This window comes from Papio anubis, chromosome 15, assembly GCF_008728515.1.
Source record: "Papio anubis isolate 15944 chromosome 15, Panubis1.0, whole genome shotgun sequence".
NCBI lineage: Eukaryota > Metazoa > Chordata > Mammalia > Primates > Cercopithecidae > Papio > Papio anubis.
The window spans coordinates 20,594,043-20,611,066 of record NC_044990.1 but is presented as its reverse complement, the minus strand read 5'-3'; the positions used below and the strand labels follow the sequence as shown (position 1 = coordinate 20,611,066).

General features: G+C 38.6%; 1 protein-coding gene across 12 annotated transcripts in view; it reads right to left on the bottom strand.

Annotated features, from left to right (window-relative positions):
- DGKH (diacylglycerol kinase eta) overlaps nucleotides 1-17,024 on the bottom strand; it is a 216,246-nt gene that overhangs the window by 85,393 nt on the left and 113,829 nt on the right. For 8 of the 12 annotated variants that reach the window (XM_021929569.2, XM_031655798.1, XM_031655806.1 and 5 more), the window contains 2 exons: nucleotides 4,245-4,349; nucleotides 3,841-3,973 (listed from right to left, as the gene is read on the bottom strand). In XM_021929569.2, coding sequence (XP_021785261.2) covers nucleotides 3,841-3,973; nucleotides 4,245-4,349 — 238 coding nt within the window. Of the gene's footprint in view, nucleotides 1-3,840; nucleotides 3,974-4,244; nucleotides 4,350-5,810; nucleotides 5,977-17,024 lie in introns of those variants that run through there. The other 4 variants (XM_031655801.1, XM_031655803.1, XM_031655802.1 and 1 more) reach the window with 2 other exon arrangements.

Here is a 17,024-nt window from a genome sequence, read left to right as displayed (position 1 = left end):
TGAGAGAACTTAAAAAATAGGCCAGGCCTGGTGGCTCATGCCTGTAATTCCAGCACTTTGGGAGGCCGAGGCGAGCAGATCACCTGAGGTCAGGAGTTTGAGACCATCCTGGCCAACATGGTGAAACCTCATCTCTACTAAAAATACAGGAATTAGCTGGGCGTGGTGGGAGCACAGCTGTAGTCCCAGCTATTTGGGAGGCCGAGGCATGAGAATCACTTGAACCTGGAAGGCAGAGTTTGCAGTGAGCTGAGATCGCGGCACTGCACTCCAGCCTGGCAACAGAGCAAGACTCCATCTCAAAAAACAAACAAACAAAAAATGCAGACGTAATAAGATTATGATTTTTTATTATAATATTCAGCATTTACTATACTAAATCTCTGTGAGTGTTAAAAATCAGTTAAGTGTCGTGGTTTAATCCCCGCATTTCGGAAGGCCAAGGTGGGAGGATAGCTTGAGCCCAGGAGTTTGAGACCAGCCTGGGCAAGATGGTAAGACCTAGTCTCTACAAGTAATAAATAAAAAAAATTAGCCAGGCATGGGTGGTGCATGCCTGTGGTGCCAGCTACTCGGAAGGCCAAGGTGGGAGAATTGCTTGGGCCTGGGCAACTAAGGCTGCAATGAGCCGTGATTGTGCCACTGCACTCCAGCCTGAGCAACAAAATGAGTCCCCCCATTGCAAAAAAAAAATCATTTAAGATCAAAATTCGTAAGTACCCATGATAACATATTTTGATGCTGTTGATTTTTTTTAAATTATCATTTATCTTTTTTGGTTATTGTTTAAATAACTGTTAAGGACAATTATGCCCTGAAATTACAATTAATATTCTTAATTGACTTAGAGGATTATTAATAAATTCGATTTTTCTGTCTGCTATTTTTGATTCATATAATATTTTATATATGCAAAGCTTTAAAAGAATAACTTTAGTTATTCAATATACATCTAGGAAACAAATCAGTGTGGCTTCATTTTATTGTGGAAATGAGGGTAGAAAGGCTAGTAAATGTAGTGAAGGCTTCATAGATTGGAAGCTGAATTCTATGCTCATACAAAGTTATTCATATTCACCGTGGAACACATCATAATATTTGCATCTCTTACAATATTTAAAGCCTCTTGTATCTAATGTTTTCAGTTTTATCAAGCAAGCTGCTTATTCAGATTTTAGGGGGTTTTCAAAAGTGTAAGTATGACTTTGATTATGATGAAAATATCCAGAACAACCATATTCTCATAAAATATAAAAAGGCAACTTTTTTATATTTATTAAACCCTTGAGATTTTTAAAGTCTTCTGCTATGGTTCTGAAAATACTAATAGGCAAGATACTGCAGATTTAAAAATTTTTACCAACAAAGGAAATGAATACTAATATATAATTTTCATTAAAAAATGGTTTAATCTGATAATTGAGACTTTTTAAAAAGTCTTGAAAATTACATTATCTATAGAAGAATATAACAAATTTATTTGTTTTGTTTCGGTTTTTTGGAGATGGAGCTTCACTCTTGTTGCCCAGACTGGAGTGCAATGGCCCGATCTCCACTCACCGCAACCTCCAACTCCCGGGTTCAAGCAATTCTCCTGCCTCAGTCTCCCACGTAGCTGGGATTACAGGCATGTGCCACCACGCCTGGCTAATTTTGTATTTTTAGTAGACACGGGGTTTCTCCACGTTGGTCAGGCTGGTCTCGAACTCCCAACCCCAGGTGATCCACCTGCCTCGACCTCCCAAAGTGCTGCTATTACAGGCGTGAGCCACCGCACCCAGCCGAATATAACAAATATAAAGACTTTTAAGTTTCTTATTCTCACCAAATAATGTAATTTTCATTTTTCTTTTAAAATGCTTAGAAAAAAATTCAGTCATTCCACTACTGACTCAATTTTTAAATACATATATTTAATAATGTATAACCCTCAAACCAGAAGGGTACCACAGGCTGTCTCAGATGTGGTGTCTTGTTAGCATTTTTGGAATAAAGATTTTAGTAAAATCTTTAAAATAATACCATATAATATTACAGACCTGGTAGGAGTCATTCGGCTCTATGCGAACCCTTTTAGATTACTAAAGTCATCACAAAGGCCAATCAGATCTCTTTTGCAATCATTCTTTAAGTCTAAAAAGAAAGCTTTAATGCCTTCTCCAAATTTTCTCCTTCATGAATTTTAATGCATCAAGCCCATGATGCAAATTTGGAATAAGTTTCTTACAAAACAGTTACAAACTTCTTGCAATTTATTGAACTAGAAAAGTAGTTTTATTGCATGTATTCTCTCATTTAGTTTTTATAGTGATTCTGTGAGGCATAAATGACTATTATCCGCATCTTATCGATGAGGAGAGGAAAGTCTAAGTCAGTTAAACAATTTCTCCTGGTTATAGTTTGTAATGGTGGAAGTGGAAGATAGTTTGACTGAAGAGCTCTATTCTTGGTTCGTTTTTTTTTTTTTTGAGATGGAGTCTCGCTTTGTCGCCCAGGCTGGAGTGCAGTGGCACCATCTTGGCTCACTGCAAGCTCCGCCTCCCGGGTTCACGCCATTCTCCTGCCTCAGCCTCCGAGTAGCTGGGACTACAGGCACGCACCACCATGCCCGGCTAATTTTTTGTATTTTTAGTAGAGACAGGGTTTCACTGTGTTAGCCAGGATGGTCTCGATCTCCTGACCTCATGATCCGCCTGCCTCGGCCTCCCAAAGTGCTGGGATTACAGGCTTGAGCCACCGTGCCCGGCAAGAGCTCTATTCTTAACCACTATGCTGTATCATATTAAATATTTGAAACAATGACATATCACAGATTTTATAGTTTAAAATCAATTAAGGCTGTGACTCTATTACTACTTTATTACTTAATTATAAATAAGTGATATTCCAAATTACTTAAGAAACTTTTGGATTAGAGAAAAAACGCTGGTATTATTATTATCATATATAGTTCAAAAAGTAGTACACAGCAGTGTAATCACTGAAGTATGAAATAAAATAACTCTGAAGAAGTTATGAGTTTTCTGTTGGCGATTATTAATGTATTTGCTTTTGGTGGTCACTGCTCTTACATTAAAAATAACTCACAAATCTGCTCATGCCTCTAATCCAGCACTTTGGGAGGCCAATGCGGGAGGATTGCTTGAGCCCGGGAGTTTGAGACCAGCCTGGGCAACACAGTGAGAACCCCATCTCTAGAAACTTAAAAAAAAAAAAAAGATTAGCCAGGTGTGGTGGTGCTTGACTGTAGTCCCAGCTACTAGGGAGACTGAGGTAGGAGGATCGTTTGAGCCCAGGAGGCTGAGGCTGCACAGAGACTTGATCATGTCACTGCATTCCAGGCTGGGTGACAGGGTGAGACCCTTTCTCAAAACAAAACAAAATAACAACAGCATAGGCCTTATTTTTAGAAAATTTTAAGGAAATTAAAAAGGATGATACCTATGTAGATTAAACAAATGAAATGAAAGAAAACAATATTTAAAACAGTCCAATATAATTAACAATCAGAAATTCTGCCAAAGAGTATATACTGTCCTCACAAAAAGTTTTGCTCTCCATAATCAACCAGAATAAAGAATACCAGAATGATTACACAAGGTCCAAAGATTTTTTTTTTTTTTTTTTTTAGACAGTAGTTCCTAGTTTCTTGGGGCTGAAATGCTGTATTTTGATTTATGTTTCCTTTAAATGACTATGTTATTTTTTTCCTGAGCAAAAATATTTCTCAAGCTAGTCCTAGGTGTGGAAAGCCCAATTTAAAGCTACAGTGAAACCAGCGGTGGCATGTCTACAGTATGGTCACTGCCTGGAGAAAACACATGCTAGGTGCTACAGTACCTTCGCAGGACAGGCCATGGGAGGTGACTCCAGAAAGACTCTCTCTGCACACGTTACAGAAGGTGGGCCGGGCGTGGGAGCAGGCGTACCAGTTGTGCATCCCTGAGAAATGTTCCACATTAAACTGGGCCACCTAGAACAGAGATGTGAGGACAGATGTGCCAAGCCAGCGAACAAGGCTACAGATGCTGAACTCTTTGGAATGCATATAGTTATGGTCAAATTTTCAAATCCGTCATTTTTAAAACCAAAGCCCTTTGCTTTAAGCTAAGAATTTCAAAATCTGGTTTAAACAAGTTGCTGAAGGAGTGTACACATACTTACGTTTGCACAGTAGAGCTCTAACCCTTTGGTTAACATTTATTTCCTAAGAACACGAGACGGAAGAAAAGATGCTATTTTACCTCGTAGGGTTCTCTGGTCTGTACAGACTTCAGCGAGCTGATCCAATCCTCCATCTCCTTTCTGTTCTCAGCACACAGCATTAGCCTTCTGAATGGAGTAATGATCTGAAAGGGATAATTCAATCTAATGATTGTTAACACCCAAAGAGAAAGATTGTTGCAAAACCTGACACCTTCTGAGGTAATTCCATTTCTAACCTGAGTCTTTATTTCTTATGTTTTTGTCCTCTGTATGATAAAAATAATGTGGTCTAGGAAAGAAAAAGCCTAAGGAGTTTTTCTATCTTTGACCCTTTTGCTACTTACTTGGGCTCTTTAGCCCTTTTTTCTAAGGCTATAAACCCAAAGACACAATGCATTCTTATTCCACGAAATATATCTTGCAAACTGATTTTAAATATTCTTCAAAATAATTCATAGTAAGCTTAGAAGGAATACATAGTTTTCAATATGGAAAATATTTTTAAATTAAAAATCAAAGAAATGTAATATTAAACGATTTCTTAACTATTTTAGTTTTCAATATGGAAAATATTTCTAAATTAAAGATCAAAGGAATGCAATATTAAATGATTTCTTAATTTTTTTTTTTTTTTTAGTAGAGGCAGGGTTTCACCATGTTGGCCAGGATGGTCTGGATCTCTTGACTTCGTGATCTGCCCACCTCGGCCTCCCAAAGTGCTGGGATTACAGCTGTGAGCCACTGTGCCCGGCCACCTAATTGATTTATTATGGTATCAACAATATTCTGTTAATATTTAAATAATATTGAGTTTACATATCACTTCTACTGTCTATTTTAATGATTTATGAAGATTCTTCCTCCATTGTGTAGAACTCCACTGTACTAGTATTTAGTGAGAGTAGGGACAAAGAATTAACATAAACATCCTTTTGTTGGCTTTAGGGAAGAAAAGAATTGCGATTTTTATCTTTTTTCATGTCATTAAAAAGGCAACTTAATTACATTAAGGACCTTAAAGCAAGTGGAATGAAAACTTCACACTGTCATAGGATCAAAGTGCTTCAAAGTAAGATTCTGAAATGACTTGAAAGAAGCCCCTATTTATTTGTAAATACAATATTCTGGCTATAATCTTGAAGTTACTAAATCCTACACATTTACTGTCAAGAAAAGATCATTTATTTACTTGCAGAACAAGAGAAAAATGTTGCATTCCTACCTGGAAACTATTTCCAAAGAATAAAGCACATATCTATTTATATAGCAAATAAGAATTTTTCTCAAGTTAAAAGCCTCTTGATCAAGTGATAAGTCTAAACGTTACATTGGATTATTGAGCAGATTTCACAAGTAATGAAAGAGCAATAATCTTCTAAAACAAACAAAAAGAAAAAATGAATCCTTCCCAAAAGGAGTAAACTAGTAAGCCTAAATCATTACTATTCATATCTTGGAAAATAAGTCCATTATTCAAAACAACAGAGAGATCAATCCAGTCTTAGCTACTCACGAGTCATTGCCGCCTCTCATTTGTCATGGGTTCAGGCTACAGAGTCCTTCCTTAAACCCAGAAGCTTTAAATACATCTAACAGGCACTCACCCTTAAATACAGCCAGCCAAAAGTCACATGGAAGAGGAGCACCAATCAGTCAGCTCTGGATATTTGTTAATTGCATATGAAATTGAAGAGAACCTCACTTTTGCATTTTCTTGTTTTCCACGACCCTCTTTGGATAAAGCTTATTAACAGTTGGTCACTTCTCTTCCTGAATAAATAGTTAATGCAAAGAACAATGCCTCTCATTACTTAAGAGCCAAATGGATGCTTTATTGCTTCAAAATGTTTTTCTAGGACAGCTCATGAGATGCAGCAGAGAGGTACCATTAAATCATAATACACTCCTGGCTCTAATGACTGGCACAGCATTTCAGAGTCTCCAAGTTTCATTGGACTCGCTGATGTTTTCTGAATAAATATTGTCTCTAGCATTTACTGTATTTATTTTTTGCTACCTTATATGATGTAACTCTAAGGATTCCCTCTCCTTCCCTTGTATGAGATAAAGTATCATGAGACAAGCATTATTCAGACAAATAAAGCAGGCTTGCTATTTTGTTCTTTAACTTTGTTCTTTGCTGAATTCTAAGTAAAGCATGATGACTAATGGTTTTAACTGTCTTTAGTGCCTTTACATTAAATGTCTTGTAAAGTCACTGTAAATTCAAGAAAAAGGGGAGAAAGCAGGATAAAGAATAGCTTCTAATTTTTCTTTGCATATTTGGAATTACACAAATGCCTCAATTCTAGATGATTTCAGCAATATAAATCATGTGTGCTTGTATACTAATAAAGTAAAATGTACACATTTGCAATTTCTCCTTTTCAATAAAAACCTGTTTTAAAGTGAACAGTAATAAGCAAGGAAAGATCATAACACATTTAATACAGTTAAGTTTTCCAGAGGCAAAAAAAAATTGGAAAGTTATTTTGATTTATAGCCCTTGTGATTAAGAAATCTACTGATTATAAAATGACATTATAAGAAGTCAGTATGAAAAAGAAATCATACTGGCTTTGTGGCCACAGTGCCACAAATACCTCAAGTGAGCAGCCCAGAGTTGTCTGGGCTTACTAGACGAGCCTGGCTTACCAACAAACCCGTTAATGCCTCCCAGATGGACTTTTTCCTTCCTGGGGTAATCCCTCGGCAGTCCTTCAATGCTCTAGTCCCCTCCCACCTTTTATTTAAATTCTTCCTCATCCCAGACCTTCCTAGGAAAGGATGGGACAGATGCAGCTGTTGACCGACAGGCTCTGGTTATCCCTAGCTGAAATGCATTACACTGCAGCAGCTTCTCATCGAAATCTTTATTAGGAAGATACCCGGGGAGGAGCAAACTCCAAAATGTATTATTATGTCCTTATTTTGAGAATAAGATGTCCTACAAGTGAGTAGGATAGGGGAGATGGAAGGATAGAACGCAATCCCTCCACCATACTTGGGGGAGGGGTTATTCACCAGCGAAAACCAGGCCTGGTGGGGAGGACAGGCCCAGGACGTTTCTGGAACTAGAAGACGTTTTACTTTTCCTGGAAGAGCTGAAGCTCACCTATCCTAAAATGTCTCCGAGTCCTTGTGCTTACCTCAACCCCACTCTAACTGCCTCTCCTACCACCATCATATTTACCAATCATTTTTTTCAGACATATCTGAACTTACTTCAGTAATTTTTTCAAACTATAACCACCAGTCCCACATCAGATTCTGGGGTACACCTGCCTGTCTGTTCATCCATTCAAGCATTTATTGAGCATGTACTGCCTGCCAGGGCCAGGGATAAAAACCACGTGGGATTTGCTTTAAAGAGGGTACAAGGAAGACAAGAAGTAAACCAAGGATTACCTTGCCTGAAAAAGTACTAGAGAAGATGGGGTCCAAAGGACAGACATCTAAATCAGTTTCGTAAGTGCTAACTCAAATAATATATAAACTTTCCATTAATAGAAATATTGCCCTACCTTGGGAGTTACTGACCTGTAAGGATTGAGCCAACGACACTATTATGTAAGAGTCAAAAATTTCTCAGTCTGACAATGCATATAAATGCATAAAACAGACAAAAAAAAATTTGGCATTAAATATAAAAATCTATAGAAGAGTAACATTGCAGTTAAGATGTCAAATATATAAAGGTGTGCAGGCTAAAAAAAAAAAACCCCATACATAGATACTGCATACTAAAACCCATACTATAAATACTGCACTGCTATCTTTCAGTGAAGGAATGACAGATAATTTTAATCATAATTTTTTTTGTCTGTGGTTTTGTTTTGTTTTTTTGAGATAGGGTCTTGCTCTGCCCAGGCTGGAGTATAGTGGCTCGATCACACCTCATTGCAGCCGCAACCTCCTGTGCTCAAGCGATACTCCCACCTCAGTCTCCTGAGTAGCTGGGACCACAGGTATGTGCCACCACACCCAGCTAATTTATTTTTAGTTTTGTAGTGACAAGGTCTCCCTATGTTGCCCAGGCTGTCTCAAACTCCTGGCTTAAAGCCATCCTCTAGCCTCAGCCTCCGAAAGTGCTGGGATCAACAGGTGTAAGCCACCAAGCCCAGCCTTTCTGTAGTGTCTAAATCAAATACGCACTACTTCTGTAATAAAAACGTTACTTAAATTTTTACTAACAGAAAGATGAGAATTTAGAATTCAAAAATTTGCATTGTTCCAAAATAGGAACATATGGAGTTTTAAAAAATTCTCCAGGTCTGTGCTACACTCCATGAACACAGAACATCTGAGGGTGAGACCCCAGTATTTTGGGGGGTTGGGTGCAGTGGTTCATGCCTGTAATCACAGCACTCTGGGAGATTAAGGCAGGCAGATCACTTGAGATGAGGACTTTGAGGCCCAGTATTTTTTTGGAAACTCTCAGGTAATTTCCAAAGCGTGGCCAAGTTTGAGACCTAGTGTCTAAAGATATTTTATTGTTCCCCCCAACAATGTTATAACTTAATGAAAGAAGTTTCTAAAGAGAAGTGAATTAGAGGGAGCTGTTAATTCTCAGTTGGAAATCACTAATATAAAAGCATAATCTAACTCTGTCTCTAAACTTTGGAGTCAGGCTGGGTGCAGTGGCTCACCCCTGTAATCCCAGCACTTTGGGAGGCTGAGGTGGGCGGATCGTCTGAAGTCAGGAGTTCAAGACCAGCCTGGCCAATATAACGAAACCACACCTCAACTAAAATATATATATATATATGCGCCAGGTATGGTAGCATACACCTGTAGTCCCTGCTACTCAGGAAGCTGAGGCAGGAGAATCACTTGAACCTGGGAGGCGGAGGTTGCAGTGAGCTGAGATTGTGCCACTGCACTCCAGCCTGGGTAACAGAGCGAGACTGTCTCAACAACAACAACAACAACAACAAAAACCAAAAAACTTTGGAGTCACACTGACCCACCCTGAATCCCAGCAACATCTCTTCTTACCTGTCTGGCTGTGGACACATTTCCTGAGCTCCCTAACCATGTCTATCCTCTGCTAAGAAGGGACAGAGCAGTAACTCACAGTAACTCTGCAGCGTCAGCTGTGGATCCATGAGCTAATCCAGGTAAAACATTTAGTACAGTCTCTGCCATGCAGTCAAGCTCAGTAAATGTTATAATCACAATTCTTCTTAGCAGGCAAAGAAAGCATTTACAGATTTTTTCTGCATACACATTTACATTTACGGATTTTTTCTGCAAGGTATATTTTTTGTGTAAGTGTGGTCCAAGATGAAAAGTGAAATGAAAAGTCAAAAACGGAGACCTGTGTCAACAAAATAGTCACTGACTAGCAAACCACCAAAATGGGCATAATGATAACGACCGACTGACCTTAGAAAATATTAGGAAAATATCAACCAACAAATTGGGAAAAAATGGACTCTCCTTAATTGCACTTGTATTTAACCTTGCCCAGTAGCATAAAACGGCAAAATGTTTACTAAAATGAAGAGTATCAGGGTCTGTATATCGCTGAAAGAATTCAGCAAGGCATCTCTAATAAGTATCACATGTAAACTAGTTAAGATTGCCAGCTACTCATTTTAACTCAGATTTTTTTATTCTGCAATGATGGAAATTCTGCAAACTTCTCTGGTCATTTTTAATGTCCAACAACCTTTTCTGTTAGGAAATTCTTATTTCTAACCTAAAGTACTTTACAACAAATTGATTTCAACTGCTCTATAGCAGGACTTACTGTTGTATCGTTAGTGATTAATCCTGAACTGCTTTTATTGAAATAAAAATTCATAGGCAACGTGAAGCCTTTATTGGAAAGCAGGACAAGTGAAAATTTTTACAGTGCTGTATCAATTTTTATTGCATTATTATAATTCAGGAGATACAATTTGATGTTTATTACAGTCTAATCAGAAATAATTGTGTGTCTTTTTATTTTTGGAGATAGAGTCTCACCTGCCACCCAGGCTGGACTGCACTGACACAATCAAAGCTCACTGTAGCCTTCAACTCCTGCACTGAAGTGATCCTCCCACCTCAGCCTCCCAAGTAGACAGGACTACAGGTGTGCACCACCATGCCCAGCTAATCCTTTTATACTTTGTATTATGTGCCTTCTTAACACTAGCTTTGCTATACCTGAAGTTGCCAACTGCTTAGGCTTTATATGCCTCTTCCGTTTTTCCTCATGAAATCTATTTCCAACTCTTTAATTATGTATGTTGCTTTTTTACATTCTTTTATGGAATAAAATAACTCACTTTGGAAACTTAAATGTGCCAAACTGCAATGTAGTTGTGCATCTGAAGCAATTATTATTATTATTATTATTATTATTTAGAGATGGACTGGCCTGTTGCCCAGGTTGAGTGCAGTGGCACCATCTCAGCTCACTGTAACCTCCACCTCCCAGGTTCAAGTAATGTTCCTGCCTCGCCTCCCAGTAGCTGGGACTATAGGGTACACCGCCATGCTCATTAATTTTTTTGTATTTTAGTAGGAGACGGGTTTCACCTGCAAAGTGGTTGCCCGTGGCTGGTCTCAAACTCCTGAGCTCAAGCAATCCCCTGCCTTGGCTTCCCAAAGTGTTAAGATTACAGGCGAACCACCAGGCCCAGCCCTGAAGCTGCATTATTTTGAGAGCAGAGATACTCTTTATTTCAAAGAGAGTAAACTGGAAACCTCTGCTTCCAAGAGCACAGTTCTGTACTGCACATGTACACTTGAACCAAAATGATGTTTTTTTTGTTGTTGTTTTTTCCCAAATTACCCAACCAAGCTCCAAAGCCAGACTTGCTGCATCTAAATCTTGGTTTTGTAGTGAGGTTGTGAAGAAATTTTTGTTTTTTGTTTTTTGAGATAGGGTCTGCTCTGTCGCCCAGGCTGGAGTGCAGTGGCAAGATCTTGGCTCACTGCAAGCTCTGCCTCCTGGGTCCCAGTTCAAGTACTCTCCCTCGGTCTCCCAGCTCTGGAGTAGCTGATTACAGTCACGCACTCACCATGCCCAGCGCTAATTTTTTATATTTTTAGTAGAGATGGGGTTTCACCATGTTGGCCAGGTTGATCTTGAACTCCTGACCTCAGATCCTACCGGCCAGCCTCCTGGGGAAGTAAGTTGGGATTATATGGAGCCACCACCAAGGGTGGGATAGTCTTAGATGTAGTTTGGCAAGGCTAACAGGTGATACTCGGATGTACTCCCCTGTTTATCAACCAATGGCGGGGAGTGAGGATCCAATTTGCCTTTTGTGTGCGCTTTTGTGAGTCTGGTATAAGTAATGTCAAGAAAGTGCTCTTAATCTTTATGGATCTCTTTCTTTTTAGCATCCTTCTGCTCCCAAAATTCCCAGTGTTTTCATCTGCCCTCAACAGTGTTCCTTTTGAGGGATCAGTCTGAAATAGTCTTTCATCTATGGCATCCCATGTAATATAACAGAGGCCACAAAATTATGATTTCTGATTTTTTTGTCCATTCTGTTTAAACCCTGAATTGCTGTTCTTATTAAAAAATTTTTTTAAAAGGCTAAAATTCACCATAATTAGAGAGGTACAAGTACAAACAGTGTGGCCTATTTTCTTCTGTTGACCACTGCCTACTCTTATATGACCCAGTGGTCCCTGGAGGCATTTTGAGTTGCAAGTCACAAAGTCTCTTCCAATTCCTTTGTTTTCTGGGGTCGATGCTTCTCCATTTTATGATCCAGTTGTCTCAAGCCCCATCTGTTTTCTAATATGACAACTAACCTAAAAAGCAATTTTTCCGAGGTGTTAATAGATGATAAAGGTTTAACGCATATTTTCTCCCAAGGGTGCTTGAATTTTAATGGAAGACTAAGTGAAGTAAAATGTCACAACAAATGCAATTCTGGCACCATGACCAAAGAAAGTGCCATCGGAATTTTCAACAGCTAGTATCATTTTAACCAACAGAATAACAGCATTTCAGATTAGGAAGAGACCTTATCATGCTGGTGGAATACCATACATGTTCATTTTATAGATGTGAACACTGTGGAATCTGCATTAAGTGCTCAAAAATTCTTGAGAGATATTAGTTCCATGGAATCCCAGAACACAAATTTCATAACATCGAAAATGATGTAAAATAAGTTATAAAGATGTAATGGAATAATGATAGGACTAAGCCAGACAGGCAATTCACACACATTATTATTAATCTACAGCTGAAACTTATAAAGAAATTCTGCTCTGCAGGCAGTGCACTATGTAAACAAGATCCTAAATCAAATTGTGTGCTAGTTGAACTAAGGTCTTCCCTATTCTCTTTCAGAATTACCTAAAAATCTTTTCAGATGTCTGCTTAGAACCATGTTTAGATTTATAAACAGACGCACATCTTCTCTCTCTACTGACAGTCAAAGATCTTTGAGAGTCACTTTACACTTTCAGTTCTGGCTGACCGACATCATTCTAATGGGTTATTTCGGCAGAATAACAACTTACAGATCTTAGGGTATCAGTGAGGTATTCCGAAGGTATCAAACTTTGAAACATTCCTGAAGATATTCAAAATAAAGAGGGTGGCATTTGTCATGAACTTGAAAAAATTAGCACCAAGGCTGCTGATGTATCTCTCTAACAAACTATGTATCTTTTGGATGTAATATTTATTTCAAAAACCAAGCTACAAATCAAGGAATTACCTATACAATGACACACATAATCAACTAAGAATTCCGGAGCATAGATATGAAATAAAACTCACTGTGATGAGATTCTACAAAAAAAATACAAGTACTAAAAAACAAACTCTAATGGAAAATTTCTGTAAATATATTACACAATTATTCTGAGAAATCAATGAATCAGAGAAAAGATAAAGACCTCTGGACAAGAGTGGAACACCTTTGCCAAGAGTGTGTCTTTCTCCATATTGCACCAGCAGAAGGTCTCTTCTTAACCTGAAATGCTGTTATTCTGTTGACTACTGACTTATGGCAAAAGAAAAAAAAAGAGACATTATATCATGGATCCTTCAAATATCCATGTAAATTAAGTATGAGCTAATTTTATTACAACATATTGAAAAGAAGAAACAAATGCAGACACTAAATGAGTTGTCCACAATTAACACATTTCTTATACGAGGAGTTAACACAAAAGTAACAGCATAATAGAGCAAGAAAAATTAAAAATATTATTCCTTCATTGTACAATACTGAACTGCATAAGGTTCAGTTCAGTAAACCTTTCCCTGTCACAGCTTCTGCATATCCGAGCAGCATCAGAGAAGATGGAAAAGAGGGAGAGTTGAAATCCAGCAACCACATTTTAGGGATGCCTATTAAAGAATGAGGGATAAAGTGCAATGATGTGAAAGATTTGCTTTAAAACACTTGAGATAAAAATAGGAAAGAGAGCCGGGCGCGGTGGCTCACGCCTCTAATCCCAGCACTTTGGGAGGCCGAGACGGGCGGATCACGAGGTCAGGAGATCGAGACCATCCTGGCTAACACCGGGTGAAACCCTCGCTCTACTAAAAAAATACAAAAACTAGCCGGGCGCAGGTGGCGGAAGCGCCTGTAGTCCCAGCTACCCAGGATGCTGAGGCAGGAGAATGGCTGTGAACCCGGGAGGCGGAGGCTTCATGGTGCGAGTCGGTGATCCTGCCACTCACCTCCAGCCTGGGCGACAGAGCAAGACTTGTCTCAAAAAAAAAAAAAAAAAAAAAAAGGAAAGAGAAAACAGATGAAGCAAGTAGGACAAGAGCTAGATAATGCTAGGAGCTGGGCAATGGGGATGTGGGGTCATTATCCAGTTATCCTGAGTTTGTATACATTTGAAATTTTCGTTAATTAAAAAAAAGTACCTGAGTATTTGATAACTCCAAGAAAATCTCCAAGGAACTAAGAAGGCGAGGGACCTGGATGTCAGCCTCCTTATATACACATAGACCCTATTCAGCTCTTGCCTCTGAGCTCACCTGGCAGACCACATCCACCAGGACCTGTCTCTGGCCTCCCACCCCCTCCACCATAGCAAACTCAAATTCGATGAGTAATGTGGCTCCCTTGCTCAAATGACCTAAAATGACCACAGAAGGTAATGAACTAAGACTTCCAATCGCTGATTGAGATGAGGGGGGATGGACTGAGCTGAAGATAGCTACCAAATCTTACTTTCATAATTCTTGGACTTCAATGATTCTGCTTAAGTTTAGGTCAGTTCGACTCCCTAAACAAAAAATCTACTTCTTGAGTAAGGAATCATGAAATCATAACGATGTCATTTTCCATGGTAATTTGACTTCCTTCTATAACCTAATCTTAGATTTTTATTGCCTTAAAGTATAAAATATAAATGAAACATAAATTCAAATATCTGTTTCCATAAAAAAGGAACCACATATTTTAATGCTGTCAATACCAATGTTTTCACTGCATACATAGAATGTCCACAGGATCTTAAATTCTAAAAAGCAAAATTTTTCTTTCTAAATTAAAAAATCCAAAGTACTACAAAACCAAACTTTTCTTGAAAAGCATTTAGTAAAACATTACACTTTAATAAAATAAAGATATGTAAGGCAGCAGAAGCCAAACATTTTTCAAATTAGCATGGAATTCATCACACAATTTATACAGTCTTAGAATCTATACAAAGATTTTAAAGGAAAGCAATCTACTTAACATCTTTCTGGGACTATCATATTGATATGGACAGGAGACAGGTAAATATTGATAGAAGAGGGTGGTTCCCCAGCAAAGGCCCTACTCTCAAGCCTGGAAACCATGACCCTAAATGAGAACAGTTATCCCTGTTTTCCCATTTGAATGTTGCTTTTACCAAAACCACCCTGGCCCACCATGCCCCCCCCCCCACCCATCCTGTACCCATAAAAACCCTTAAACTCCACTGGCAGAAGAGCAGAGCAGCACAGCAGAGAAGGAGAGAAGAGAAGAAGCACCTGAACGTCAAAGAGGCAGCTGGACACTCAGAAAGGAGTTTGGGCTGGACAGGGGAAGATTTTCTTCCCACTCCATCCCCTTTCCAGCTCCCCATCCCACTGACAGCCACTTCCATCACTCAGTAAAACCTCTGCATTCACCATCCTTCAAGTCTCTGGGACCTGATTCTTCCTGAATGCCAGACAAGGACCTGGGTACCAAGAGGGCAGGGTGTAAAAGGCTGTCACCCTGACTCTCCACTGAGCTGGTTAACATTTAGCTATCCATGGACAGCAACTGCTGAAAGAGCATTAATTGTAATACACCCCCAGATGCTACCGTAGGGCTGGAGCCCAAAAGTGCTCACCCCTGCCCCAGCACTTGCTTGCCCATGTGCTCCCCCTCCCACAATGGGTTTGAACTTGGCCAAGCAAAATGAGCCACCCCTCCCACCCCTGTCACAGGTCCTGCGGAGGGGTCCAGGGAACTGCCCCCTCTTAATGTCTTTAAACCTGTATTTCAAAGTCATGGTTCTAACTGTTACTTCACAGAAGAATCTGGTTCACCAGAGCATCAAAAATAGAAGATGAGAGTGAAACCATCAAGAATAAAGAGGTCCCTGTGCAGCTGTGCCCTCCTGCCCTGCCTTCCCTAGGAAAAGGACATGACAAAGGACTTGGCCTTGAGGAATCACCAAGAAAGGCTTCATGTGTTACTTGTTGGGGTATCTTACTATGGGATCTATATATACATATATGTGTTTGTGTGTATATATGTGTGTATATATGTGCGTGTGTGTGTATATATATACACACACATGTATAATCATATGATCAATAATAAACCCCCATTTCTTTTGAAGACTATTGGTCAAAGCTAGAATTTAATTTCACCACCATTTCTTTTGAAGACTATTGGTCAAAGCTAGAATTTAATTTCACCACCATTTCTTTTGAAGACTATTAGACAAAGCTAGAATTTAATTTCTTATAATTCAAAGAAATTATAGTTATGAATGTTTAGTCAATCCACATTGTACTAGTTTCCTATTGCCGTTGTAACAAATTATCACAATTTTAGTGGCTTAAAACAACAGAAATGTACTCTCTTAAAGTTGTAGGTTTCAGAAGTTTAAAATCAACATGTTGAACAATATGACAACAATAAATAACCCCATTAAAAAGTGGGCAAAGGACAGGAGCAGACATTTTTCAAAAGACATACAAATGGCCAAGAAGCATATAAAAAAATGCTCAACATCACTGATCATCAGAGAAATGCAAACAAAAACCACAATGAGACACCATCTTAGGGCAGTCAGAATGGCTATTATTAAAAAATCAAAAAACAACAGGTATTAGCAAGAATGTGGAGCAAAGGGAATGCTTGTACACTGTTGGTGTGGATGTATGTTAGTACGACATCTATGGAAAACAGTATAGAGATTTCTCAAAGAACTAAAAATTGTACTACCATTTGACCCAGCAATCTCACTACTGGGTATCTACCTACAGGAAAAGAAATCACTACATTAAAAAGATACCTGCACTCGTATACCTGCACTCGTACGTTTATTGCAGCACTATTAACAATAGTAAAGATGAGGAATCAACCTAAGTGTCCATTAACCTAAGTATCCAGTATCCATCACAAATGATTGTATAAAGAAACTGTGACATACATATATATAATTCTTTTTTATGACTGAGTAGTATTCCATGGTGTATGTGTGTGTGTGTATATATATATAAGTGAAACTGCATATATATATATTTATAAGTGAAACTACATGTACATGAAACTATATATATGTGTGTGTGTGTATACATACACACACAAACACACACACACATACACCATGGAATACTACTCAGTCATAAAAAAGAATAAAAT